This window comes from Myotis daubentonii, chromosome 10 (assembly GCF_963259705.1).
Source record: "Myotis daubentonii chromosome 10, mMyoDau2.1, whole genome shotgun sequence".
Classification (NCBI taxonomy): Eukaryota; Metazoa; Chordata; class Mammalia; order Chiroptera; family Vespertilionidae; genus Myotis; species Myotis daubentonii.
Window position 1 is genome coordinate 86,336,843 of NC_081849.1, and position 25,935 is coordinate 86,362,777.

The 25,935-nt window shown below is 50.2% G+C and overlaps 2 protein-coding genes across 9 annotated transcripts in view; one reads left to right on the forward strand and one right to left on the reverse strand.

The window, feature by feature from the left end:
* Positions 1–1,810: 1,810 nt before the first annotated feature.
* UBE2D4 (ubiquitin conjugating enzyme E2 D4 (putative)) lies at positions 1,811–12,997 on the reverse strand. Of its 5 annotated transcripts, none has more exons than XM_059656021.1 (7): positions 12,850–12,996; positions 10,694–10,757; positions 7,534–7,565; positions 7,369–7,446; positions 5,701–5,806; positions 4,870–4,963; positions 1,811–2,539 (listed from the first exon to the last, which is right to left on the reverse strand). In XM_059656021.1, the coding sequence occupies exons 1-7, from the start codon at positions 12,871–12,873 to the stop codon at positions 2,494–2,496; spliced, it is 444 nt and encodes a 147-aa protein (XP_059512004.1). In that variant the 5' UTR covers positions 12,874–12,996; the 3' UTR covers positions 1,811–2,493. The 5 variants fall into 5 exon arrangements, with proteins under 5 accessions (XP_059512004.1, XP_059512005.1, XP_059512008.1 ...); XM_059656022.1 differs by lacking the exon at positions 12,850–12,996 and adding an exon at positions 11,173–11,195; XM_059656025.1 differs by lacking the exon at positions 7,369–7,446 and having other exon boundaries at positions 12,850–12,997.
* Positions 12,998–13,188: 191 nt separating this feature from the next.
* The window catches only part of URGCP (upregulator of cell proliferation), a 28,989-nt gene continuing 16,242 nt past the window's right edge, over positions 13,189–25,935 (forward strand). The window contains exon 1 of one of the 4 annotated variants that reach the window (XM_059656014.1): positions 13,189–13,399. Coding sequence is in view for 2 of the 4 variants with exons in the window: in XM_059656010.1 (XP_059511993.1) it covers positions 23,875–23,888 (14 nt within the window). In the remaining 2 variants the exon portion in view is untranslated. Of the gene's footprint in view, positions 13,400–23,755; positions 23,889–23,998; positions 24,488–25,935 lie in introns of those variants that run through there. The other 3 variants (XM_059656010.1, XM_059656011.1, XM_059656012.1) reach the window with 3 other exon arrangements.

Here is a 25,935-nt window from a genome sequence, read left to right on the forward strand (position 1 = left end):
ATTTTATTATTAATAAACCTGTCAACAGGGAGAAACCTGGGCGGTAGGGAGGCAAGGCCAGGACTCCTGCCGTCATGGGGTGCTGACTGCCTTCCCTCCACTTTCGGAGGTCCTGCATTCATGACTAGATCTAATCCAGGTCCAGCCTTGCTCAGCACTGCTGGGGAGGAAGCGTGTGCTACAGTGACAAGAGGCACAGGAAGGAGGGGCCAGGGGCAGGAGGGACCAGGGGTGCATGCTGATCTTGAGGCTTCCTTGCCTCCCTTTGGGTACCAGACCGACCTCAGGCCAGGAGTTCTGCAGGCACTAGTCTGGCACTTAAGAAAACTATCTCCTGAACTTCACAGTCAGAAACCTGCCCCCCCTAAGCATCTGCAGTGAGTGGTGTGGACTCAGTTTCAGCTCTGAGCTGTGAGGCTGGGGACGTTTGCATCTAGCACTTTATCCCTGGGCAGGAGATTGTGACCCTTTGCCATATTCTTGGAGTTCCTGGAGCCTGACAAAGGATCACGATCTCAGCGCTATCCCCCAAACCCAGGCGCTTCTGGCCATAGTCAATAGTCACTTGTTCACGGTGGATCGATTGCTTAAGGTCATGTATCTCCCTGATGTCTCTGTTCCACAGAGAAAAAAGCCACATTGGTTGCTTTTTTGGACCTGCTGTCCAGTTGTCCACCTGCGTCACACCTTGGAAACGGGATGTCTGCACACGTGGGTCACACGGGAGCTCCACAGCACAGGGCATCCTTGAAGTAAGATTTTTGACCTGAGAAACCCATTCTTCAGGCATGACAGGCGGGTGAGTTTCCTGGGGGGAGACACTCCAGGGGACTTGCCAGGATCACGCCAGGTCTGGCAGGCACAACATAACTCAGGCTGGCCGAGGGTGAACAGCAGTTTGCACTGGGATCCCAAAGGGCTGATTTCACTTCCTCCACCATGTCTCCAACAGAGACAGCAGGCAAGGGGAGTTCATCAGCTCCTGGGAGTCCTATTACACTCCAAAGTGACCCAGTCTCAACACCAGGTCGGGCTGGGATTTCCCCTCTGATCCTCTGACTTGTCTGAAACGTGAACCTGCCCCACCTTCCTGTGCTTTGTGACGCTTGGCTAAGGTGCACTGTGACCACTGTCTCATAGCCTTCCCAGGGGTCATGATAATGTCATTTTCCTGTCTATGAAGATTTAACATTTTGTTTAAGCAAAGACCAAAGGGGTGGCAAAGAGACAAAAATTAAAAAGGCAACCTCACCAAGGTGACAGGTGGGGAACAGGCCCATAGTACCCCCAAAGTAGCCTATGGTATCAGGGTGCTGAATGGGGACCCCCCTAAAGGAAATGCGCATGGCTCAGACTGCTGCCCAGGGCACCTTGGCAGTAAAGCTGTGTGACAACTGGGGACTCCTGGAGCAGGCTCACCTCCTGTGCTCACCTTTCTCAATCCCAGCCTGCACAGGCCCCGCCTGGCCATTTGGGGGCGGAATTTCATGCTTCAGCCCCTGCTCCTAGTCACCCAAGTTACTTCCATGGCTGACCACTTAGGAAAGACCAGGTCAGATTTGACTGTAGAGGTTTGAAACCCTTCAAATTTCCTCTCTCAGGAGGTTTAATTAGAACACCCCGCCTGCCCTTCTAGCTTATCTAATCTCAAAGCTCTGAACTCTAAGGACAGCCCTTAAAATGTGTCGCCCCAGAAAACCATGAGGAGGCCAGCCACTCAACAGGCTGTTCTAATTCAAGGTCCCAAAGAACCTGTTACAAGTTTCCATATTTTATGTTTTGCCTGGAAAAAAAAAAGTAGACTCAAATATCAGTTATCATTTAGGGGTATGCATGAATTACATTTTATTTACATTTAAAAGTCTCTCCCTGTCCCTGTGCTCTGGTCTGTGGGTGGCACACACTGGACTTAGTGTAAGCTCCGTGGAGGGAGGGAGGGAGGTGGTGAAAAACCTCTTCCCACAGAAAGGCAAAACCCCACTCTCTCCAGGTCTTGCTTCTGAAAAGACAGTCATCGCCTGGGTGTTCCATGCTTTCTATCCCGACACCGTTTGCTGCTTCTTGGTGTGAGGGACAGTTCCCAATTCCCTGGAGCCTCCTGGGATATGGCTTATGGCAGACAGGATGTGAGGAAAGCCTGCCAGCCCTGCCCTGGACGCCCAGGTTGGCACTTAGTCCCAGAAGGTGAGGGCCAGGCCGTGTGGTGCCACAGCCAGTGATGCCACCATGAGTGAGGCAGGGTAGGGGAGGTGACAGCAAACTGTCCCCGAGTCCAGCAGTGAGTCGGGTGGAGGGACTGATTCCAGCGTAGCGAGGAGGCTGCAGATCTAACGGTGACTACTGCTTTGGCATCAGGATGGGATGGTGTCAGAGCCACGCGGCTGGAGAGGGTGGGACCATCAATCACTTGTGGAAAAGTTGACGCCCTATGGGAGGCTCAGCCAGGGGCTCAGCTTCTCTTGAGCAGTGTCCCCTGTGCAACCTCCAAGGCACTCACATAGCATATTTCTGTGTCCACTCTCGCGCCAGTTTGTTGTACCTGGAAGAAAAAAGCAGAGGGGCTGATGTGCTTATTCAAAATGGTCACTTCATTCAATGTCGAGGGGAGAACAGAACTGATGCAGGGATGGCAAACATCGAGGACTAAGGAGTGAGGGGAACAAAGGAGGGTGGCACGAGGATATGTCCTAGTGCCTGTGAACCCCTCCCGTGGGGAGTCCTGATGCTCCATAACTGCCTCTTGTGGAAGATGTGGCAATGCATCGACCATCTCTCTTCCTCTCTCCTGTCTCACAGCACCGACAAGGAGGGTCAGGAAAGGGGCTGCCCAGTCAGACTCCAGGATGCAGGCGTTGGAGCCTGGCCACCAGAGAGGGAGTGGTGCCTGCCATGCAGCAGGCCTGGTGCCCATGGAGGGCCATGTAAGCATGCGGCATGTGTGTTTATTCTCATTAGTGTAATGAGATCTCGTGCCGTGGGACTGTAAGACAGGTTTGTAGCTAGAGGGCAAGGAAAAAACCACTTTGGGTAGATCTAAAGTATCTCATAAGTGTTAAATAAACACAGTTCGTAATGTAGTCAATTAAAAATGTCTTTGCCATCCTGGAAAACTCAATGAGGGAAATAATGATCTCTATAAAGCTTTCAAGATTAATGTAAGTTGGAGAAATCACATTCCATTCTAATCTCTTCAGACAAGAGAACTGATAAACTAAAGACTCTCTGGAGATGTTCTTTAAAAGAGCCAGCAATTACCCCACCCTCCTACCACCACACCATGCACTGCTCACAGGCCAGGCTCCTGATGCCAGGGCCCCACCAGGAAGGCCCTTTCTCAGCAGACTGTCAATGCCAGAGGTTTTCCCATGGGGAGGTGAGGGCCCAGTCCTTTCCCCTATCTGCTTCTCCATCAAAGACACCCTCAGGCCACAGTTCATGTGATTGTGCTGGCCTAATGGGTGGAGTTCAACGACTCTGGGTCTGGTCATCAGTGTTTAAACAGAGCTGAGGAGGCAAGGATCTACAATGGAGTAAAAACTGTCTCTTCAAGAAGTGGTTTTGGCAAAAATGGACAGATATGCAAAAAAATGAAACTAGATCACTTTCTTATGCAATATACAAAAATAAAATCAAAATAAAGACTAAAATGTTCTACCAAAACTATAAAACTCCGAGAAGAAAACAAATGGGCCTACATCAGTGAAGGAAACCATCAACAAAACAAAAAGGCAGCCTACCGAATGAGAGAAGATATCTGCTAATGCTGCATTCAAACAAGGAACTCATACAACTTAACACCAACACCAAACAACCTAAATAAGAAATGGGCAGAGTTCTTGAATAGACATCTCTCCAAAGAGGACATACAGATGGCCAATAGACATGAAAAGGTGCTCAATATCACTAATCACCAGGGAAATGCAAAGTAAAACCACAATAAAATTTTGTCTCACACCTGTCAGAATGGCTACCAATAAAAATCAACAAAAACCAAGGATTGGCGAGGATGTGGAGAAAAGGGAACCCTCACGCATTGTTGGTGGGACTGCAGATTGGTGCAGCCACTATGGAAGGGCATGGAGGTTCCTCAAAGCTATAAACAGAGCTGCCATACGATCCAGCAATTCCACTGCTGGGTATTAGTATTTAAAATACCAATTCAAAAGGAGATATGCATCCCTATGTTCATGGCAGCATTAGTTATAATAGCAAGATATGGAAGCAACCTAAGTATCCATCAAGAGATGACTGGATAAAGAAGGTGTGGTACGTATATAAGGAAATATTACTCACCCATAGAAAATAATGAAATCTTGCCATTTGTGACAACATGGGTGGACCTGGAGGGTATTACACTAAGTGAATTAAGTCAGAGAAAGACAAATACCATATAATCTCAGTTATATGTGGAATCTACAAAAAAATAAAATAAAATAGGGCTGGCCATGAGGGTGTGTCAGTAACACACTGCTGACTGCTGAGCCTCAATCAGGAGGCCTCCGCCTTACGGTGGCCTATCTGAGAAGACACTCCTATGCTATCAAGTTTAGAATGTAATCCAGTATTTTCTTGTCAGATTCTTCTGAGCCCATTCTTGGCTGACCATGACTCTGCTGACCTTAAGGGCAGGCTGGGCAACCAGAGTTTAGGGTTTTGTGGCAGCAGCTGATGAACGACCAAGGAGGGTGAACTGCTTTTATCTCCTCCCTTTTCTCAGAGCCAAAGGGGATGTTCATGAGAGGGTCACCCCTGCAGCCCCGCACGGCCTGGGCAGGGCAGGAGGATGTCTGAGGGAACCTGGTCCGCCAGGAGGCACCAGGTCAGGGTGGGTACCACTGGGGCTCGAAGGAGCCCGAAGAGGACGCGTACTTCTCTCGGTTGGCCTTGTAGGTGTGAGCTATCTCTGGTACCAGAGGGTCGTCGGGGTTGGGCTCGCAGAGCAGGGAGCAGATGGACAGGAGCACTGGGAAGAGAAGAAGAGCTGGGTCAGCCTGGAGGCTGCCTGGTTGCCTGGATCTGGTGAGCCCCCCAACTCAAGCTCTCTTCTGTCTGAATTATTCTGCTCGACCCCCCAAAAGTCATGAAAGGATTTGCTTTGCTCATCGATCAGCTGAACCGAGCTGGCCCAGACACAGCTGCTCGAGGGAGGCCGCAGCTGCCACCCCTTTGGTGTGTACTCCCAGGGGCCTGTTTCCTCGTCAGGATGTGGAACTCGGAACACTCTGGAATGGGGGGCGGGGGCAGCTTTCCCTCTGTATTCACCGTGCAGCCTGTGAAAACCTGGCCCGCCAGCTGCCCGTGCCTCCCACCCCCTCCCCTCAGCTGCCTGTCAGGCTCTGCTGCCTGCTTTGCCTCACACTCCCCTCTGCTTATTTCTTGGGCTCTGGGACCCTGTTTCTCTCTGGCTGATTTTTTTTACCATCCCACCCACTCCACTGACAAGACACTCACATCGTTTACATTCAGGTTCAGAAGGAATAGCTGCATTTCTGAAGCCCCCTTTAGACTGGTCTCTATAATCCCATATAGGCAACCGAACCCTGTGGACTTGGTTGGGGTGGGAACAGCGTCTCCCAATTCCTCCCCCAGGAGCTGTGGGAAGCTGCCTGCTGTCTCTGAGCCTCAGTCTCCAGCCAGGGATGCGGGGGTAGAAGGGCTGCTGTGAGAGCCACAAGCCCGGGCCAGGCCCTGTGAGGCTACCTTCAGACACTGTCAGTGATGGAGACCAGTGGGACTGCAGGACGTCCAGACAGATGCTGCCGTTGCTGTGGATGTTGGGGTGGTAAATTTTGGTCGTGAAAGCCACCTGCAGAGACAAGAGACCTCAAGTGAGATAGGCAACAGGGGCGCTCTAGACAGCGTCTCTGGAAAAGGGACCGAGGGAGGCAGAAGAGGCCGCTGCTGGCTCCACGGGCCTAGGTGAGCTGGGCCCCTACCCTGAACCCTGACAAGACTCGGGTGGGACAGCCGAGGGAAGTCCCCTGACCCATTCATTCTGCACATGGGGCCTGACCCACTTCCCCCAAAGCAGTGAGTGGGCTCTCAGGAGCGACAAGGGCGGCAGCCGCACTGGAAGTGTCCTAAGTAATGGGCTTAGGCACCGGTTCTTTTCATCCTCACCGGAAGATATGTTTTTATTGATTTTTAGAGAGGGAGGGGAGGGAGAGAGACAGACAGGCAGACATTGATGTGCGAAAGATCGTCTGGTTGCCTCCCGCACACGCCCTGACCAGGGCTGGGGATCAAGCCTGCAACCAAGGTATGTGCCCTTGACCAGAATCAAGCCTGGAACCCTTCAGTTCCATGGCACCAAGGTTCTAATTTTAAAATAATCAATCTACCAGTTGTGCAGTCAGAAAAATAATCTAAAATGTGGACCCACATACATTGCTATGACCGCCCTTGACCTGTGCCTGTCCTCTTGGCTCCACCGTGAGCAATCAAAATGCACTTCTTCTCCCCAGCCCCATGTGCCCGCTGCTGTCGCCTCCACCCCACTGCACAACTCCTTGGGCTCCTCTGGCCTCCTCCCGACCCTGAGGCCCCTGACCTGCTCAAAATGAGCCTGCTGCCACCCTCCCTGCCACTCTGTGCTTCTTGGCGCTGGCCACCAGACAGGACTATTCCGTAAGAGGCAGGGCTCCTCTGTGTTGGGCTCTGCCCTAGGCCGTTGGCACCTGGTGAGTAATGGGCAGCCCTGCTGGGCCAGGGTGTGGAGCAGGACCCTCCCGCCTTCTCCCTCCGGTTGGTGGTGCTGTCCTCCCTCTGAGGCCCCATGGCTGGGATGGTGTGTGTGCAGGGAGGTGACTGCCAGGCCCACTGACACTCAGGTCCTGAGCCCATAGGGCAGTGGTTCTCAACCTTCCTAATGCCGTGTCCCTTTAATACAGTTCCTTATGTTGTGGCGACCCCCAACCATAAAATTATTTTCGTTGCTACTTCATAACTGTAATTGTGCTACTGTTATGAATCGTAATGTAAATATCTGATCTGCAGGATGTCTTTAGGCGACCCCGTGAAAGGGTCGTTCGACCCCCAAAGGGGTTGCGACCCACAGGTTGAGAACCGCTGCCACAGGTTATGAGCAACATTCCTGGGCTCCCCCTCCACAAACCAGTAGCAATCCCCCTTCCGCCCGTCCTGCTTTCACAGCCCGAACATCCCCGGACAGTGTCCAGTGTCCCTGGGACAGGGCTGAGGACTCCTGGCCGAGAGTGAGAGGGACTGCAAGGAAGGGCCAGGTGCAGCTACAATCAGGCAGAGCACCGTCCCCGATGGCTCCAGGGTTTCAAGTTTGGGCTGTGACGGTGCAGCTTGCTGCACCACTGACTAGAAGGGCCCCTTCATCACACTCTGAGCCGTCCTCACCTTCGGGGGTTTGAATGGATAATCTGTGGGAAAGTGGATGTTCAGGAAGAAAATGCCTCCTTGGTAAGGACTGTCATTCTGGAGGATGAGACAGGCAGTTAGTGCGCACAGAAGCATGCGGCAAGGGAGGACGCGCAGGGGTGGCGCTCAGCAGCAACTACCTACCGGGCCGGTGATGGTGGCCTGCCAGCAGAACCCTGCAAGACAAACAGGAGGATGTCAGAGACCCCCCCCCCCCCGAAATGTCTATTCCACCCAGGGGCCCCCAGACTCCGAGGAGATCTGGCTCACAGTTAGTGGTTATCACCAGGGAGGCTCATCAGTGACCAAGACTGATAAATGGACTCCCACATGGCTGATTTGAGGGTCCAGTCTCTCGGATGTGGCCAGCCCCACCCTAAGTCACACTGTTGGTGGGTCAAAGCCTCAGGTAGGCAGAGACTGTCCAACAGGCAGGAAATCGCAGAGATCACCTCCCAAGGCTGCGGACAAAGGCAGATCTTCGACAGAACTAAATTCTTTACACCAACGGTTCCCTCTCCTCTTTGCACAGAATTAAGGCTTCAGCCATTTTCCATCTTCCTTTTTATAAATTGCTTCCGCTCCCTCCTTCCCTGGGTCGTTCTGAAGCCCTCTGCCAAGGGTCTCTCAGGAGCCATGCCCTTGGCCCTGGAACCTCTCTGGGACCCCCTCCATGGTGTCTGTCCCACATCGCCCTGGGCATTGCCCACGCTCTGGGATTCAGTGACATCATGCCTGTGCTCTCTCGGCATCTCAGTCCCAGAGAAGCTCCAGAGCACTTGGCAAGGCTGGCCTGGGGGCGGGGGGTGGGGTGGGGGGCAATGACTCACCTCCAAGCTCCCAGGGCAGTGACTCATCTTTGTGGAACATCCGGATCACCAAGTGGGCTACTGAGACCACTGGAGGGATGTGTCACTCTCTAGACCTGTGGTTCTCAGCCGTGGCTGCACATTAGAATCACCCGGGAATCTTTTTAAAATCCTGATGTCTGGGCCTCATCCTCCGGAAATTCTGTTTCTTTGTTATGGGATGAGGCCAAAACATGAGTAACACAGAAACAGAATTTCCGGAGGATGGGGCCCAGAAATCAGGATTTTACAAAGACTCCCAGGTGATTCTGATGTGCAGCCGAGGTTGAGAACCACTGCTCTAGGGAATTCTGTCTTATGGCTCCAGGGTGGTGGGAATTAACCCAAAGTTTCAGACGTGTTGGGTTCCTGCCATCTGTTTAATAGCCCCCCCCCCCCCCCCCGCCCTCCCCACCTCTCCCTTGAAAGCAGAACAGGAAATCATCAAGGCAAAGGAGGGGCAGGTGCAGGGACTAAAGGGAGGTTTTCCAGACCCTAGAGGTGTCAAAGCAGCCACGGCCACCCAGGACCTTTTCAATACTTCAAGGAACCGGTACAAAGAGCACACGTGACCTGTAACAAGGCTGCCTGAGCCGACCAAAGTGTCACTTCTTTTGCTTTTGACTGGTTTTATGCCAACTCGTGCTAATTACTAGCTGTGGTTGGCAGGTGGATATACCTTTCCTAATACTGTAGAATGAAATTCCTTATTAAGTGTTTTTGATAAGTAACACGAGGGACTGGGAGCCCATGGGGAGAAGTAGAGAGTGAAAGTGGTTCCTTCTGGGACCTTTGAGGGCGGAGGGGGCTGCACAGGGCTTGGGGCCCGGTGAGGAGAGAAGGCCCCAAAATAGAGGAAGAGGAAGGAAACTGCAGGGACTGCTGGAAAGGGGCTGCTTGCCCACAGGGCGGCATGGAATAGCCCAAAAGCGTAGGTGTGTCCAAGGTTGTATACGCCTCAGTCGGGAGGTGCTGAGCAGGGAGGGGGACTAGGACGCCCTCCAGCAACGACGCTGCCTCCGGCACGGGTCTGCCGTGAAGGTGAGCATGCCACCAGGGAGCTGGGCTGAGTCAGGACCAGCTCCATCTTACCAGCCACCCTCGTGTGGCATTGTTGTGACAGGTAACATGGGAAACTATGCTACGGAGACCTGGATGCTTGGAGAGACAGCACGGGGCAGGTGCCAAGCAGGACCAGGAAACAGCGGCACCACAGCCGCCCTGTTCACCAGACTGTCACAGGCGCCTTCGCACATCCACTCTCAGTGCTGCAGCCCAGAGCACGTGCATGTGACCCCACCGCCTCTTTCCTGCCAGCTTGGTGAAGTTACGCTTTCTTTTTTATTGCAGTAACATGTGTAACACATTGGTGCTAAGACAGAGTTACCAGGATGGATAGTGACAGTGGCTGGTGGCTGCCTAGCGGTGTGGATGTATTTGACACCACTAAACTGTGTACTTAAAGGTGGTTAAGATGGTAAACGTTATGTGCATTTTCACACAATAAAAAAATCATGTAAAATGTCATCTTAGCCACTTGAAGTGAGTTCAGCGGTACTAAGTGTATCAGTGTTGCCCAGCCACCACCATTGCCCATTCTGACATCTTTCATGAATCCAAACAGAAATCCTGTACCGTTCCTGCCTCTCTCCACTTCCATGAGCTCCCTCCACGTTTGGTCCCAGGCACTTGCCCACTCTAGGTATTTCCCCAACCGGGACCACACGGTAGCCCTTTTGTGTGAGGCTTGTGTGACCGTGCATGCTCTCAGGGCTCATCCGTCTTACAGCACAAGTCAAAACTCCTTTTCTCTCCATGGCTAACCACATGCTGCTGTGTGGACACACCACACTCTACTTACCCCTCACCTGTCGCTGGGCACTTGGGCCTTCGGTGACTGAGTACCTTCGAGTTCTGTTGGGAGTCCCTGTTTTCAGTTCTTTGGTGTCTGTGCAGGACACCCCCTCTCTGACACCATCTCATGGTCATGATGAGTGAGAGTGGAGGTGAGGTGGGAGCAGAACATGTACTTGGGGGCCCATGAGCTGGGCAGCTGGGCCTCTGCCGGTCAGCTGTAGAGGAGCCGAGGGCTGGCTGCTGCTCCCCAGGGAGGACCAGAGTGGGGGAAAGCACAGGCCCTCCTGCCCACCCCCACCCTTGGCAGAGGCCAGGTGCCCCACGTGCAGCAGCACCACCGCTTTCATGACCACTTCACACGTTTCCATTGGTCAGAGGCACTTTACAGAAGCCAATGTGCTTGCAGGTGCCCCGGTGGAGGGGTGGTGACATCAGGCACCATCCTCATCAGCCAGGCTATGAACTCAATGCGTCTAATGAAAAAGCAGTTGACGAGCAAATGAGGGAAAACGCGTTTTCTTAGGAAACAGCTGGGTTAATAAATTTCGGGGTCTTGATGGCAAGGCCCCTGTGACCTGGAGCTGGAAGAGAATACTCACAGTCATCTCCCACAGGTCTTGCGGACCACTGGGCAGGAGGATCCCTCTGCAGGTCACTCAATTCCTAGAACACAAGGAGCGGCTCAGAGCTGTGTGCCGGAGGCTGCTCTGCACCCACACCCCTTGGCCAGAAGTGCATCCTCCCGGGGGAGCAATTGGCCTGGCAATGGAAACAAGAGACCGGAAGGTCTGCTTGTGGTTGTGAAGACACCTGTCAAGTGTGTGTCAGAATTTCCATTTTGTAAGTTGGGAAACTGACATGTGAAGAGGTTAAGCTGCTTACCCTAGATCACCGAGCTGAGAGGGCAGGGCAAGGAGTTCTGTGTGTGCGTACCTCACCCTCAAGCCTACCCTTGCTCACACGCAGGTGAAGACAGGGTTTTGGCCCTGAGCTCCAGAGTTAACGCATGGAAGCCTTCAGCCCAGAGGAAGGACAGGGCTCCTGCACTTCCATCTTGCTCCCCTCCCACCTGACCCACCATGAGTGCGGCAAGGCTCAGGGCTCTGGGTGAGAGAGTGAGGCCACGGTGACTGATGCAGCCGCCTGTGCACCTGCAGAGACACGGGAGTTACACGGCAGCTGGAGTCACAACCCCCTTGCGTTCCTGGCACAGCATGGCATCAAAGCCCAAGCTTTTGGACAGTGGCTCTACAAGAGTTTGCATGTCCTTGCATCTGTCTGCATCGTCTCCATCCTCCCAGGTTCCAGATCTGGGCCAACCTCAGAGTTTCCAGGGAGGCTCTACAGCCCAGGAAGAAGGCACAGACCAAGGTCCAGCAGGTGGCAGGGGAACTCCCCGGGTCTGCAGCACATGCGCAAAGCTCACACCTGGTTGGCAACACTCCTACCTGAACAAGCCTGAAAATGAGCCCAGGCACCAAGACCCGCCTGACCCCCGATGTCTGGGGCATGCTGACCATTCTAGTTCCCCCCACTCCCCGCTCTGGCTCTCACGCCACCTGTGCCTCCTCCTCCTCCCCTCAAATACTGGCCGCGCAGCCGTGTTCGCACCACAGTGGCCAGCAAGCACTACACATCCGGCCACATTTCATCCCCGAGCATCGGTGGTCAACGCCTCGCAGCTTCCCACAGCGCCTACATGAGCTGCCCTCGGTAAGCTCACAGTAAGTGACAAAGCAGAAATGAACCTGGGCAACAACTAAGGCCACAGTCCAGGGCGGAAGGCACCTTGGCGATGCAGTGGGGCCACCGAAGCCTCCCAAACAGGTCCTCCTGCCCAGCGGACGCTCGGCAGCCCCAGCACCACCACCACCACCACGGCCACGGAGCGAGGGCGGCTGTCAGGACAACCGTGGAGAGACCAGGGAAGGGCCGAGCGCAGGCCGGGCTCCCGGTTCCCCCAGAACGCGGCCCTTCTCTCGGGGCGTGGGAAACGGTTACTGGGACCTAATGTTTCTTGAAAGACCGCGAGTCTTGTCTTTTTTTCTTTTCTTTAATATGTTGATTTCAGGAAGGGAGAGGGAGAGAGATTGAAACATCAATGATGAGAGAGAATCACTGATTGGCTGCCTCCTGCAGGCCCCCTACTGGGGGGCGGGCATGTGCCCTTGACCGGAATCGAACCCGGGACCCCAGTCCGCAGGCCGAGGCTCTATCCACTGAGCAAACCAGCCAGGGCAAGACCGCGCGTCTTGATGGAGGGAGTCCACCAGCACCGAGGAGCGCCAACTGCTCACTGGGATTCAAAGGAAGAACAATGTGGCTTCAGAAAAACCAGTCCGCACGCTCCCGCGTCCCTAACGGGCGCTGGCGGTGGCGCGGCCGCAGGTGCGGGCCGGCCTCGTTCGTTCAGCCCCACGCGCCGTGCCCCACCTTAAACTTTAAAATTAAGTTTATTGATGGAGAAAGAGAGGAGGGAAGGAAACGTGGACTTGTCGCCCGCTGGTTTGTGCGCTACCGGTTGGTGCTGTACGTGCCCGGGGCGGGTCCAACCGCAATCCAGGCGTCCGGGCCGCTCGCACCAACGGCGCTACCGGCCCGGCCCGCGCGCGCCGTTCCGGCGGCGGTTCGTCTCCCTCCGGGCAGGTGTCGCGGCGCTCGGTGCCCCTCCGACCGCGTCCGCTCGGGCCAACGACCCGCGGGCGAGGGGACGCTGGGGACTCGCAAGGAGCCCGCGGACCCAAGGGCTCCTTACCTTCTTGATCCGCTTCAGAGCCATCCTCGCCCCGCTGCTGGGGACCAGGCTGCTGCCGGTCCAGGGCGGCCAGAGGCTGCCGGCTGCCGGCTCCGCCGCCGCGCAGCGCCGCTAGGGGAACGGCCGCCTGCGCGTGCGCGCCGCGGGGCACTGTGGGCCGCGTCCGGAGGCGCGCGGGGAGCGAGCGCGCGGGGTCCGGAGGCCGCCGGGAGGGGGCGCTCGAGGTCAGCAGCGAGCGCGCAGCCCTGGCTCGCGGCCCCGTCCGGCTTCCGGGCGCCCTCCCGGCTGCCGCGTCGGGGCTCTCAGCCCGCCGGGAACGTGTCTGTCAGTCTCGCCCCCGTTCGGGTGCGGGTGGAGATACTCACGCCCTCTCCGCGGGACACACAGCGCGCGGCCGCGGGTGCCGCGGGGCTGCGATGTGCGCTCCCGGGTCTGCGCGGCGGTTTTGACGCGGCCTCACACCGCGCACATCCTTTCCCTTTCCCGAGACCTGCAGGCACCCAGGATTGAGCGTTTGAAACTGGGCGAGGAACAATTAGTGTGCCACAAAGTAAGTTTAATGGGTTGCAATCAGCAGAAAAATAAAATAAAATAGAATACAAAGTATCAGTGCGTCTCACTGTGTAAGGATTGTGGACATTTTGTTGTGCGAGTATAGATATTTACCCTCCAAACTGAGACACCTTTGAGACTGAGACGAGGTGCAGTATAATCAGGACAAAGGTGTCACCCGAGCCTGTCTCTGGCCAAGCAGGACATGTGGACACTGCGTGTGCGCACTCGAATATAAAATGCATCACAGACATTTCCATGGTCCCCAGACGAGCCATTGGCGTCCATTCTCGTTCCTCTAATCTCTACACACAACTTCATGAACTGCCTCAAATGTAAGTCTTATCTTGACGCGTCCTTGCCTAACACTCTGCCGGGATGCCCTGTGCTCTACAAGGATCACGTGCATCCACTGTCAACAGGCCCTTCAGAACCAGTATCGCCCCGCCTGGCTTACTGTCAGCGGGTCCCATCCCTGCCCCTGTCGCATTCCTTTACTCCCGGCTGCCCCATCTGCAAAGCCCGCTCTCCTTCCCCCAAAGCAGAGCCATCACTCACCTTGCAAAGCCTGGTTAAGCGCCTCCCCGGCCCCAGTGGCTCCTTGTTTCTGTGCAATACCAGTTCCTGTTGGTCAACGGGTCATCCACGGCCACTTTGTTTACCTGGCTGTGCCCTCATAGAACAAATGACCCTAAATTTTTTTTTAATTAAATCTTTGTTGTTCAGATTATTACATTTGTTCCTCTTTTTCCCCCCCATAACTCTCCTCCTCCCAGTTCCCGCCCCACCCTCCGCCCTCACTCCCCACCCACTGTCCTTATCCATAGGTGCACGATTTTTGTCCAGTCTCTTCCCGCATCTCCCACACCCCTTTCCCCCCCAAGAATAGTCAGTCCATTCCCTTTCTATGTCCCTGATTCTATTATAATCAACAGTTCATTCTGTTCATCAGATTATTTATTCACTTGATTCTTAGATTCACTTGTTGATAGATGCATATTTGTTGTTCATAATTTGTATCTTTACCTTTTTCTTCCTCTTCCTCTTCTTAAAGGATACCTTTCAGCATTTCATATAATCCTGGTTTGGTGGTGATGAACTCCTTTAGCTTCTCCTTATCTGTGAAGCTCTTTATCTGACCTTCCGTTCTGAATGATAGCTTTGCTGGATAAAGTAATCTTGGTTGTAGGTTCTTGGTATTCATCACTTTGAATATTTCTTGCCACTCCCTTCTGGCCTGCAAAGTTTCTGTTGAGAAATCAGCTGACAGTCGTATGGGTATTCCCTTGTAGGTAACTTGGTTTCTTTCTCTTGCTGCTTTTAAGATTCTCTCTTTGTCTTTTGCTCTTGGCATTTTAATTATGATGTGTCTTGGTGTGGTCCTCTTTGGATTCCTTTTGTTTGGGGTTCTCCGCTCTTCTTGGACCTGTAAGTCCATTTCTTTCACCAGGTGGGGGAAGTTTTCTGTCATTATTTCTTCAAATAGGTTTTCAATATCTTGCTCTCTCTCATCTTCTGGCACCCCTATAATTCTGATGTTGGTACGCTTGAAGCTGTCCCAGAGGCTCCTTACACTATCCTCGCATTTTTGGATTCTTTTTTCATTTTGCTTTTCCGGTTGGATGTTTTTTGCTTCCTCGCATTTCAAATCATTGACTTGATTCTTGCGCTCCTCTGGTCTGCTGTCGGGCGTCTGTATAATATTCGTTATTTCAGTCTGTGTGTGTGCTTAATTTCTAGTTGGTTCCCCAATATAAGATCGAGGGTCTTATTAGTTTTCGTGTAGATCTCATTAAGTTTATCGGCAGCTTCTAAACAGTTCTTGAGAGACCTTAAAAGTGTGGTTCTGAACTCTATATCTTCCTTTGACAATTTTGTCCTGTTTCTTTGTCTCCGCATTTTGTTATGCTTCCTTGGTGCACCCCCTAGTGGTCTTTGTTCGCAGTCTTATAGTTAAACCTTGATTGTTGTAGCTAATACCAGGGAGGGTTTGCCCTCCAGGCCAAGTGGCTATGAGCGACCCTAAATTTTTATAAATGTTTATTTATTCCTTTAAGACTATAAATCTGAATTACAATGATGGTTATCTCTGGGTGGTGACTTTACTTAAGATGTTAACTTCCAAAATTTCCTCAGGAATTTGCATCACTTGTTTAATCAGAAAAAGGAAAAGAAACAAATTTGTGTTGAATAGCAAATGAAAATTTCATTTCTATTTCCTGCTGGTAGTTTAATGCGTAGCTTTCCAAACATTTTACATAAAGTTTTATGCATAGTTTTTTTAAATTTGAAAGTAGTATTAAATGTACAGAAATGTTGAAAATATTTTTAAAAATTAAAAAATGGATAAATTGGATTTTATAAAAATTTAAAAGTTTTGTGCTTTAAACAGCACCATCAAGGAAGCAAAACGACACCCCACAGAATGGGAGCAAGTATTTGCAATTTGATAACGGTTCAGTATCCAGAATACATAAAGTAACTCTTATAATGTAATAAAATTAAGACAAACTATTAAAAAGTGGGCAAATTATTTGAATAGGAATTTCTTTAAAGAAGATATAGAAAATGGCCATTAGGCACATAACACAAAAAAGGTCAACATCCTTAGTTATTAGGGAAATGAAAATCAAAGCCACAGTGAACTACCATTTCATACCCTAATATGCCTCTAATCAAAAGGACAATGACAATGACACTTTGGGGAGGATGTGGAGACACTGGAACCCTCACGCTCTCACTGGTGGGAATGTAAATGGTGCGGCCACTTTGGAAAACAGTGTGGAAGCTCCCCTTAAAAAGCTGAACACAATGATAGGACCTAGCAATTCCATTCTTAGGTTATACCCAAGAGAAATTAAAACGTGTCCGCACAGAAACTTAAACACATCCACTTAGATAAAAACCCTGGGTGTACCATCACAGCCAGAAGCGTGACCAACCGGAAGGAAGTCAGTTCTGCAGGGGTCTTCTTGGAAACAGCTGTGCCCCCCCCCGCCCCCCCCCCCCCCACGAGGTTTCAGGCAGGAACCCGCCCTCCCAGCCGAGCGTGGAAGTACTGAGTCTGGCCTTCAAACCAGACCCTGACATTAGGGAGGAGGCAGCTCCATTCCTCACAGAATCTGCTGTTGGATAGCTTGCTGTCAGTGGCCTGCCAGCCAGGAACCCCATTCACCTGCACCGTGGACCCTGACAGGAGGGAGGAGGGAGCCCCATTCCTCACTGAATCCACAGGTGGCCAGCTTGCTGTCAGGGGCCTGCCAGCTAGGAATCCTATTCACCTGCATGTCTGTATAAAGTTTTAATACATTATATTAGAGGTTGTGGTGGTACTGTTTTACCCACAGCGTCTACAGGAATTGCTGCAAATTTACTTCTTAGTGGCAGCACCTTTCATTCCTAATATAAATTACTGATTTCATTAAATGAAACTTCAAATTCTGGACTCAATATAAAGAGTGAAGTTGCTAAAACTATTAAAAAGGCCCAACTTCTCATTATTGATGAATGCACCATGGCATCCAGTCATGCTACAAATGTCATAAACAGATTACTAAGAGAAATTATGAGTCTGAATGTTGTATTTGGTGGGAAAGTTCTCCTTCTTGGAGGGGATTTTCGACAATGTCTCAGTACTGTACCACATGCTATGCGATCGGCCATAGTACAAACGAGTTTAAAGTACTGCAATGTTTGGGGATGTTTCAGAAAGTTGTCTCTTACAATAAATATGAGATCAGAGGATTCTGCTTACAGTGGATGGTTAGTAAGACTTGGAGATGCAAACTTGATAGCAGTTTTCATTTAGGAATGGATATTATTGAAATCCCCTGTGAAATGATTTGTAATGGATCTATTATTGAAGCTATCTTTGGAAATACTATATCTATAGATAATATTAAAAATATATCTAAACATGCAATTCTTTGTCCAAAAAATGAGCATGTTCAAAAATTAAATGAAGAAATCCTGGATATACTCGATGGAGATTTTCACACATATTTGAGTGATTATTCCATTGATTCCACAGATGATGCTGAAAAGGAAAATTTTCCCATCGAATTTCTTAATAGTATTACTCCTTCGGGAATGCCATGTCATAAATTAAAATGGAAAGTGGGTGCAATCATCATGCTATTGAGAAATCTCAATAGTAAATGGGGTCTTTGTAATGGTACCAGATTTATTATCAAAAGATTACGACCTAACATTATCGAAGCTGAAGTATTAACAGGGTCTGCAGAGGGAGAGGTTGTTCTGATTCCAAGAATTGATTTGTCCCCATCTGACACTGGCCTCCCATTTAAATTGATTCGACGACGGTTTCCGGTGATGCCAGCATTTGTGATGACTATTAATAAATCACAAGGACAAACTCTAGACAGAATAGGCATGTTCCTACCTGGACCCATTTTCACACTTGGCCAGTTATATGTTGCTTTGTCTTGAGTTTGAAGAGCGTGTGATGTTAAAGTTCTAAATACTTCATCACAAGGGAAATTAGTCAAGCACTCTGAAAGTGTTCTCACTCTTAATATGGTGTACAGGGAGATATTAGAATAAGTTTAATCACTTTAGCAGTCATTGTTTGCATCACTGTTGTTTTTATATCATGTTTTTTGTTTTTATATCATGTTTTTGTTGTTTTCATATCATATTTTTGTTGTTTTTATATCATGCCTCTTGTTGTTATATCCTTTTGTTGCTGTTTATTTATTAATAAATTTATATATTATTTTCATATACATTTTACTAATTTCCTTTCATCTCTCACACTTCTATTATAGAGAAAGGGCAACTAGCAATATTAAAATATCTCTGCTAATTAATTCCCTTTTAATGTGCACGAATTTTGTGCACCGGGCTACTAGTGTGTTTATAAGCTGCATTATGCATTCTAACCAAAAAGGTCAAAGCAACCCAAATGTTGACTTGATAAACAAAAATGTGATATGTCCACCTAATGGAAATTTTTGGCCATAAGAAAGAATGAAGTACCAATATATGCTACAACATGGATATATTAGATTCTTGGGCCTGTCATAACAAAGTACCACAAACTGGGTGGCTTAACAGAAATTAATTGGCTCACACAGTTTTGGGGGCTAGAAGTCTGAAACCAAGTTATTGACCAGCTGGTTCCTTCTTGGGGCTGCGAGGTAGAACATTTCCAGGCCTCTCTTAGCTCCTGGCGGCTCCAGGCAGTCCTTGGCTTGTGGATGGTGTCCTGCTGGTGTCTTGATGTCGTCTTCATGTCTATCTCTGTGTCCAAATGCCCCCCTTTTCATAAGGACTCAATCATATTGGGTTAGGGCACCCCCCTGACCTGATCTATTTGCAAGACCCAATTTTCAAATAAATTCACATTCACAGGTACTGGGGGTTAAGATTCCAAAATATTCTTTGGGAGACACAATTCAATATATAACAGTGGATGAGCCTTGAAAACATTACCCTAAATGAAAGAAGCCAGTCACGAAAGGCCAAATATTGTATGATTCCATTTATATGAAATATTCAGATGCCCTAACTGGTTTGGCTCAGTGGATAGAGCGTCAGCCTGCGGACTGAAGGGTCCCAGGTTCGATTCCAGTCAAAGGCATGTACCTTGGTTGCGGGCACATCCCCAGTAGGGGGTGTGCAGGAGGCAGCTGATCGATGTTTCTCTCTCATCGATGTTTCTAACTCTCTATCCCTCTCCCTTCCTCTCTGTAAGAAATCAATAAAATATATTTTAAAAAAAATTCAGAATAGGCAACTGTATAAAGACTGTCATTTAGTGGTCACATAGGGCTGAGGGAGTAAGGGAATAGGCAGTGGTTGCTAATTGGAAAATTATATGTCTGTAAAGCTATTTAAAATGTAACAACAATAACACACAGAATTCTTGTATGCCCTTTACCCAGTTTCCCCTAACATTAGCATCCTATCTGATAATAGACAAAGATTGAAATTGACCGTACCTTCCCTATGCCTCCCATTGACTAATCAGAGAGACATGCCAACAAAGATGGCGGTTAATTTGCATACGTAGGCGCGAAGCAGTGGAGTGAAGACTGAAGGCAGCTCCGGCTGGAGCGGCACTGGTTTTCCTCCGGCACCCGGGACCCAGGCCTATTGCACGAATCTTTTCGTGCAACAGGCCTCTAGTATTATATTACTGTAATACAATTATTCAGAAAATTAACATCTGTATAATACTATGAACTATTTACAGACTTTATTCAAATTTCACTAATTGTCTAACTAAGGTCCTTTTTCTGGTTCAGGAGCTGACTTAGGATCCCGTGATGCATTTGCTCATCCTGTCCCTCTAGCTTCCTACAATCTTAGGCAGTTCTTTAGTTATTTCTTTGTCTTTGATGACCTTGACACTTTTGAAGAGTATTTTGAAGAGTTATTTTGTGGACTTTCCCTCAGTTTGGGTTTTCTGATTGATGAGTCAGTCTATGCATTTACAGAAGATTGTCTCAGAGGTGACCTTGTGCCCTTCGCAGGGCCTTGCATCAGAGGGTAGTGACATTGGTAAGTATGACTGGTTAAGTCTGAGCACTTCTTGACATTTTTCAGATTTCTTCATTGTGAATATTTTTAAAAAATTCATTTAAAAAATGTAACTTGTGTGGAGAAACTTAAAAATTTGCTAAGAAGGTAGATCTACTCTATGCAAAGCTGCAAATCTCTGGCGACTCCAGAGTCCCAACACAGTCCTACCAGCAGGTTCTCCAGTAGCACCGTCCAGGCAAGAAGTCAGACTCCTGGTGCTTCCTGCTCTGCCATCCTCCCCAGTCCCTAGCTCTCTCTCTATTGCTCAGCTCCGCTGACGAGTGCTTCATGGAAGATTTTTGCGTCTGTGTTTGTCGGAGAGATTAATCTGCAGTTTCCCATGTTCGATGGTCTTTGTGTGATTTTGGTTTTCAGGGTGATGCTGTCCTCATAAAATGGGTTGGGAAGCCTCTCCTTCTCTGCTTTTTTGGGGAAGATAATGTTAGAATTGGTTCTTCTTTAAATGTTTGGTAGAAGTACCAGTGAAGCCATCTGACCCACAGTTTTCTGTTTTGGCAGGTTTTTAAAAATTTTTCATTACTAAGTCAGTGCCTTTACTTATTATAAATCTATTCAGATTTTCCATTTCTTCATTATTTCAGTTAGGGTTGATTGTGTTTCCAGGAAACCTTTTTTTTTTTCCAGTTTTTTATCGAAGTTGTTGCATAACTGTTCATATTACTCTATTACAGTTATTTTTATTTCTATAAATCATTAGTAATGTCCCCATTTTCATTTCTGGTTTTAGTAATTTGAGTCCTCCTTTTTTCTTTTTCTTTTTAATTTTATTTATTGATTGTAGCGATAGGAAGAGAAAGATAGAGAGGCAGAGAGAGAGATAGAGATAGATAGATGAGAGAGAGAGAGAGAGAGAGAGAGAGAGAGAGAGAGAGAGAGAGAGATTGTTCTTCCACTTATTTATGCACTCATTGGTTGCTTCTTGTACATGTGCCCTGACTGGAGATCAAACCTGCAACCTTGGCTTATAGGGATGATGCTGTAACCAACTGAGCTACCCGGCCAGGGCTCTCTCCTTTTTTCTTAGGGAGTTTAGCAAGATTTGTTAATTTTGTTGATATTTTAAAAGAACAAACTATTATTTTAATTGATTCTTCTCTATTGTTTTTCTAGTCTCTATTTTTTCTTTGCTCTAATGTTTAATATTTCCTTCCTTTTATTTACTTTGGATTTGGTTTGCTCTCAATTTTTTTGTTCCTTATGGCATAGAGTTAAGTTGTTGATTTGACATCTTTTTTTTTTTTTAACCCTCACACAAGGATATTTCGTTTTTTATTTGAGAGAGAGAGAGGAAGGGAGAGAGAGGGGTGGGGGGGAAGTCAGTGTGAGAGAGAAACATTGATCGGCAACATACCCTGACCAAGGATCAAACCTGCAACCCAGGTATGTGCCCTGACCAGGAATCAAACCCACAACCTTTTGTTGTATGTATGAAGCTCCAACTGAGCCATTCAGTCAGGGCTGTTTGTTTTTTTGTTTTTTATGTCCCACATATGAGTGAAATAACATGGTTCTCATCCTTTCTGTCTAACTTATTTCACTTAGCTTGATACTCAAGATTCATCCATGTTGTCACAAATGGCAGTATTCCATCTTTTTTATGGCTAAGTGGTATATTCCCTTGTACCGTATCTTCATCCAGTCATCAGTTGAAGGGCACTTAGGTACTGTCCATTGTGAATAATGCTGCAGTGAATGTAGGGGCGCATGTATCTTTAGAAACGGTTTCAATTTTTGGGGGGTAGATCTCCAGAAGAGGAATTGCTGGGTAGCTCTCTTCTTCATATTAGTATAGCTTTCTTTTGGTTAATATTTGCATGGGATATCTTTTTCCATTCTTTTACTTTGTACCTTTTTCTATCATTAGATCTAAAGTGAGTTTCTTTAGAGCAGGGGTCCTCAAACTACGGCCCGCGGGCCACATGCAAATACAAATACTGTATTTGTTCCCGTTTTGTTTTTGTACTTCAAAATAAGATATGTGCAGTGTGCATAGGAAGTTGTTCATAGTTTTTTTTTAAACTATAGTCCGGCCCTCCAACGGTCTGAGGGACAGTGAACTGGCCCCTGTTTAAAAAGTGTGAGGACCTCTGCTTTAGAGTGTAGACTGTGTATATTCAAATAGTTTTTATTTATTTTTTAATATTTTTTTATTGATTTCAGAGAGGAAGAGAGAGGGAGAGATAGAAACAGCAATGATGAGAGAATCATTGATTGGCTGTCTGCTGCACGCCCCCCTACTGGGAATCGAACCTACAATTTGGGCATGTGCCGTTGACTGGAATCGAACCCAGGACTCTTCAGTCCACAGGCCGACGCTGTATCCATTGAGCCAAATCAGCTAGGGCTCGAATCATTTTTAAAAAATCCATTCTGCCAATCTTTGCGTTTTGATTAGATAGTTTAATCCATTTACATTGAAATAATTACTGATGAGAAGGAATTACTGCCATTTTGCTGTTTTTTAAAAATATTCTTCCAGCCCTGCTGATGTGACTCAGTGGTTGAATGTCGACCTATGAACCAGAAGGTTATGGTTTGATTCCTGATCAGGGTCCATGCCGGGTTGCGGGCTGGATCCCTCTTGTAGGGGCGTGAAGGAGGCAGCCGATCAATGATTCTCTCTCATCATTGATGTTTCTCTCCCTTTCCCTTACTCTCTGAAATCAATTAAGGAAAAAAAAGTTCTTCCACCTACAACCAGAACCATAGTCCCTCTCTCCCCGCTAACCTCGCCTTTCCTACTGGGAACCAAAGAAGCTGGACTTAATGGGAACTCCTCCACCACCACCCTTTCAGAGCCGAGGGTCTGCTGCCCAGGAAGGCCCTGTGCTGACCCCTCACCACAACATCAATGGTCAGTCCTTCCATTCCTGTTCCCCACCCCATTTTTCAGCCCCCGTATCCCCTTGAACTAGAGACAGCAGAGCAGACAGGCCTCTGGACCAGGGCCACTAGGACCCTGGGGAAGGAGGGGCAATAGCAAGTAAAAAGGCCACCAAACCTCCCTGTCCTTGTGAAGGTGGCTTTTCCTTGCCTGAGAGTTTGCTTGGTTCCGCTCTGTTCAAAGTCCCTACGAAAGGAGTGCGGATAGTTTCTGGTCGTGTTCTCCACGTTTCTGTGGAGAGAGAGAGCTTGGAACTTGCTCGTCCGCCATTTGGGGAAGACTGGTTTTTAGCCTGTGAAATGGGCGACGATCAGCAAACGTGTGGCATTGATAGGGTTTTGGGAAACTGGCCCTGTCATCCCTGTTGGTGACTTTGCTGGGGCACAGCATGCATGTGTGTATCTGGCATGTATGTGTGTGTGGTATCTACACGTGGGTGGACGTGTACTGGTACTTAGGTTTGTGTGCGTACAGAGACATGGTATCTGAAAAGACTTCAAATCCTGATATCCCCTGACCTGGACATTCAGCCCCTGGAAGCCTGGCTCGAGGAGATGACCGGCGACCAGCGTGGGAAGTGGGGCCGCGCCGACAGGCTATTGGGCAGGAGCGCCAGCAGCAGATGTGCCACCAGGGCTGGTGCGCACAGGGCGGCCACCGGCGGTGAAATGCCTCCCGCCCATTAAACACGTCCAGAAACAATACTTAATCTCAGCGAACTTATACTAATCATTAAAGTCTATCTTAAAGCCAGCAACAGTCATTGAAGAAATTACCCGACCTCCCTCACTCCAGCGGGTGCCCCTCCCCAGAGCCCTCCTAACCCGGTCCCCAGGATTCGTATCCACCCCCCCCCCGCCCCCCAACACCCCCCTCGGGCCCGCGCGCGCCTTCCGCGCCCCCGCCCTCCCCAGCTCCGCCGCCCCGAGCGCCCCGCGGGCAGCCGGTGGCCGCGCGAGGCCCCTCCCCGAGCCGCGCGGAGGAAGCGGAGGCGGCGGCGGCGCGGAGACCTCGCCGCGCTCATGGCGTCACCGGGGTGAGTGCGGCGCTCGGGCCGGGCCGGCGGGGCCGCGCCGGGCGGGGGTGGGCGCGGCGGGGGGCGGCCTCCCTCCCCCCCGGCCTCCTGCGCGGGCTCCGCGGACCCCGGCGACCTTGGGCCGACGCGGCGGCCGGGCCGGGCGAGGGGGAGGGGAGCGCCCGGGGCCGTCGCTTCGGTTGGTTCGCTCGCCGGCGGCGGGGAAGCGGCCCGGACGCCCCGAGGGGCAGCGCAAGGGCGGGGACCCCGCGCGCCGGCCCCGCCTGGCCCCGGGGAGTGCGGGCTGCGGGGTGCGCGGCGGGCCTGTGGGGCGGCGGCCCCGGGTCTGACCTTCCCTGCCTTCTGCCGGCTCCGTATTCAATGTTCTTTTCCGGGGAAACGATGGTGACGGACAGAGTTTGCCATTTTTAAGAAATGCTACTTGCAAAATGAACCCTGCATGCGTAGGGCTACTGTTTGTTTTGGGAATGTGGTCGGTGAGCCGGCCATGCCCGTCCGGCTCCCCGGCTCCGGCGGAGGAAGACTCGACTCAAGGTCATGGCTGGAGCTGGTGGAGTCGTCATTTGACTGTTGTCCACCCCGCCGCGGGCGCAGACCTGGTGCGTGTGAGACGGATCAAGTTGTGCATCTTCCACGTCTCGGGCCTGTGTGGGTGCGGGCTGCCCTGCGGGTGGAGGTGGTGGGCCAGGCCCGGGGGCGGGGGATGAGCGGGGCGGGGAGCGGCCCCCCCACCCCCAACAGTGACAGGCTCTGACCAGCTGTCAGGGCACTTCCCGCCTTACCGGCTGCCTCTCGGCTTGGGGAGCAGTGGCCAGTACTTTGAGCTCATAAACGGATAAACAAGGGCCCATCCCTCCGAAGGCCGTGCCGATTCACCAGGGGGTCAAGGTCCCCAGCGGCCGGCCCTCAGGGCGGGGCAGCCTGCAGGTGGCCGAGCCTGGGCGGGGAAGCCATGAGGCCTGTTAGAAAGGGATGGTGCCTCTGGCATCCAGGCCCTCTGCCTGACAGGCATGGTCAGAAGGGGACTCAGCGCCAGGCTGGGTGCCCTTCTCTGAGGCAGGGGCCCTGCACCGTGTCCCTGGACAAGGTGGCCTTAGTGCAAACTTGATGTTTGCAGTTCCAGCTACTTGTGAATGACCCCACAAGTCTGCAGTTGGTGCAAATCTGTAAGTCCCCACTGCAAAGCTAGAGTCACAAAACCTTTAGTGCACACTATGCTGTTTCATAAAGAGAACTATGCCTTTATGCTGTGTACAGATCCGGGGGCAGTCCACACTTCCAGAGGTGTCTGTTCTGCAGGCTTCGCTGACAGAGTTCAGCCTGGGAGGCCTGGCTTCCTTAGATCCTCTGGCCTGTCTCAGCCTGCTGACCAGCGAGCGGGCGCTCCGTCTCCTGAACTCGGTGCCATGGGAACAGGGCAGGATTCAGTGTGATTTCTGCTGGGTTGTTCATGGAGGAGCTGTCAAGCCCTTCTCGGTGCTTTACACGCGTTAAATTACCGAATCTTCACCACAACCTTATCAATAAACCCTGTTCTTATCTCCGTTATACAAGTTAGGAAACCGAGGCCTAGCTAAGCAGTTTAAGTTTAAAAATTGGTGTAGAACAATCACATTAAGGAAGGTTGGTTTGGATTTGGTTAATGAAGCACAAACAAAAATGTCGGATTCTGTGTTTTGTTCTGACCACAGAGTGTTCTGCATGGAGCTGAAGCGAGGATGTATTCTCGCTCTTTGTTGGTGTACGAAGCTGTGTGAGAAAAGCGGTTGTCCCTTCGGTTATGGTTTCACAAAAGTTGGTTGAAAAGGAAACAACTTAGACGCGGCTATTTCCTTTAAAGAAGGATTCCAGCCGAGGTTGTGCTTTCTGAGATCCACCGTGCCCGTCCGTGAGGATGGCCTTTCCTGTTTTAGTTCAGATGTGGTGGTTCTGTAGATTCTCTACGTTGCAGCCTTTTTTTGGTTTGTTTTTTCTCCATTGATTTTTAGAGAGAGTGAGGGAGGAGGGGAGAGAAGGAGAGAGAAACATCATGTGAGAGAGACACAGA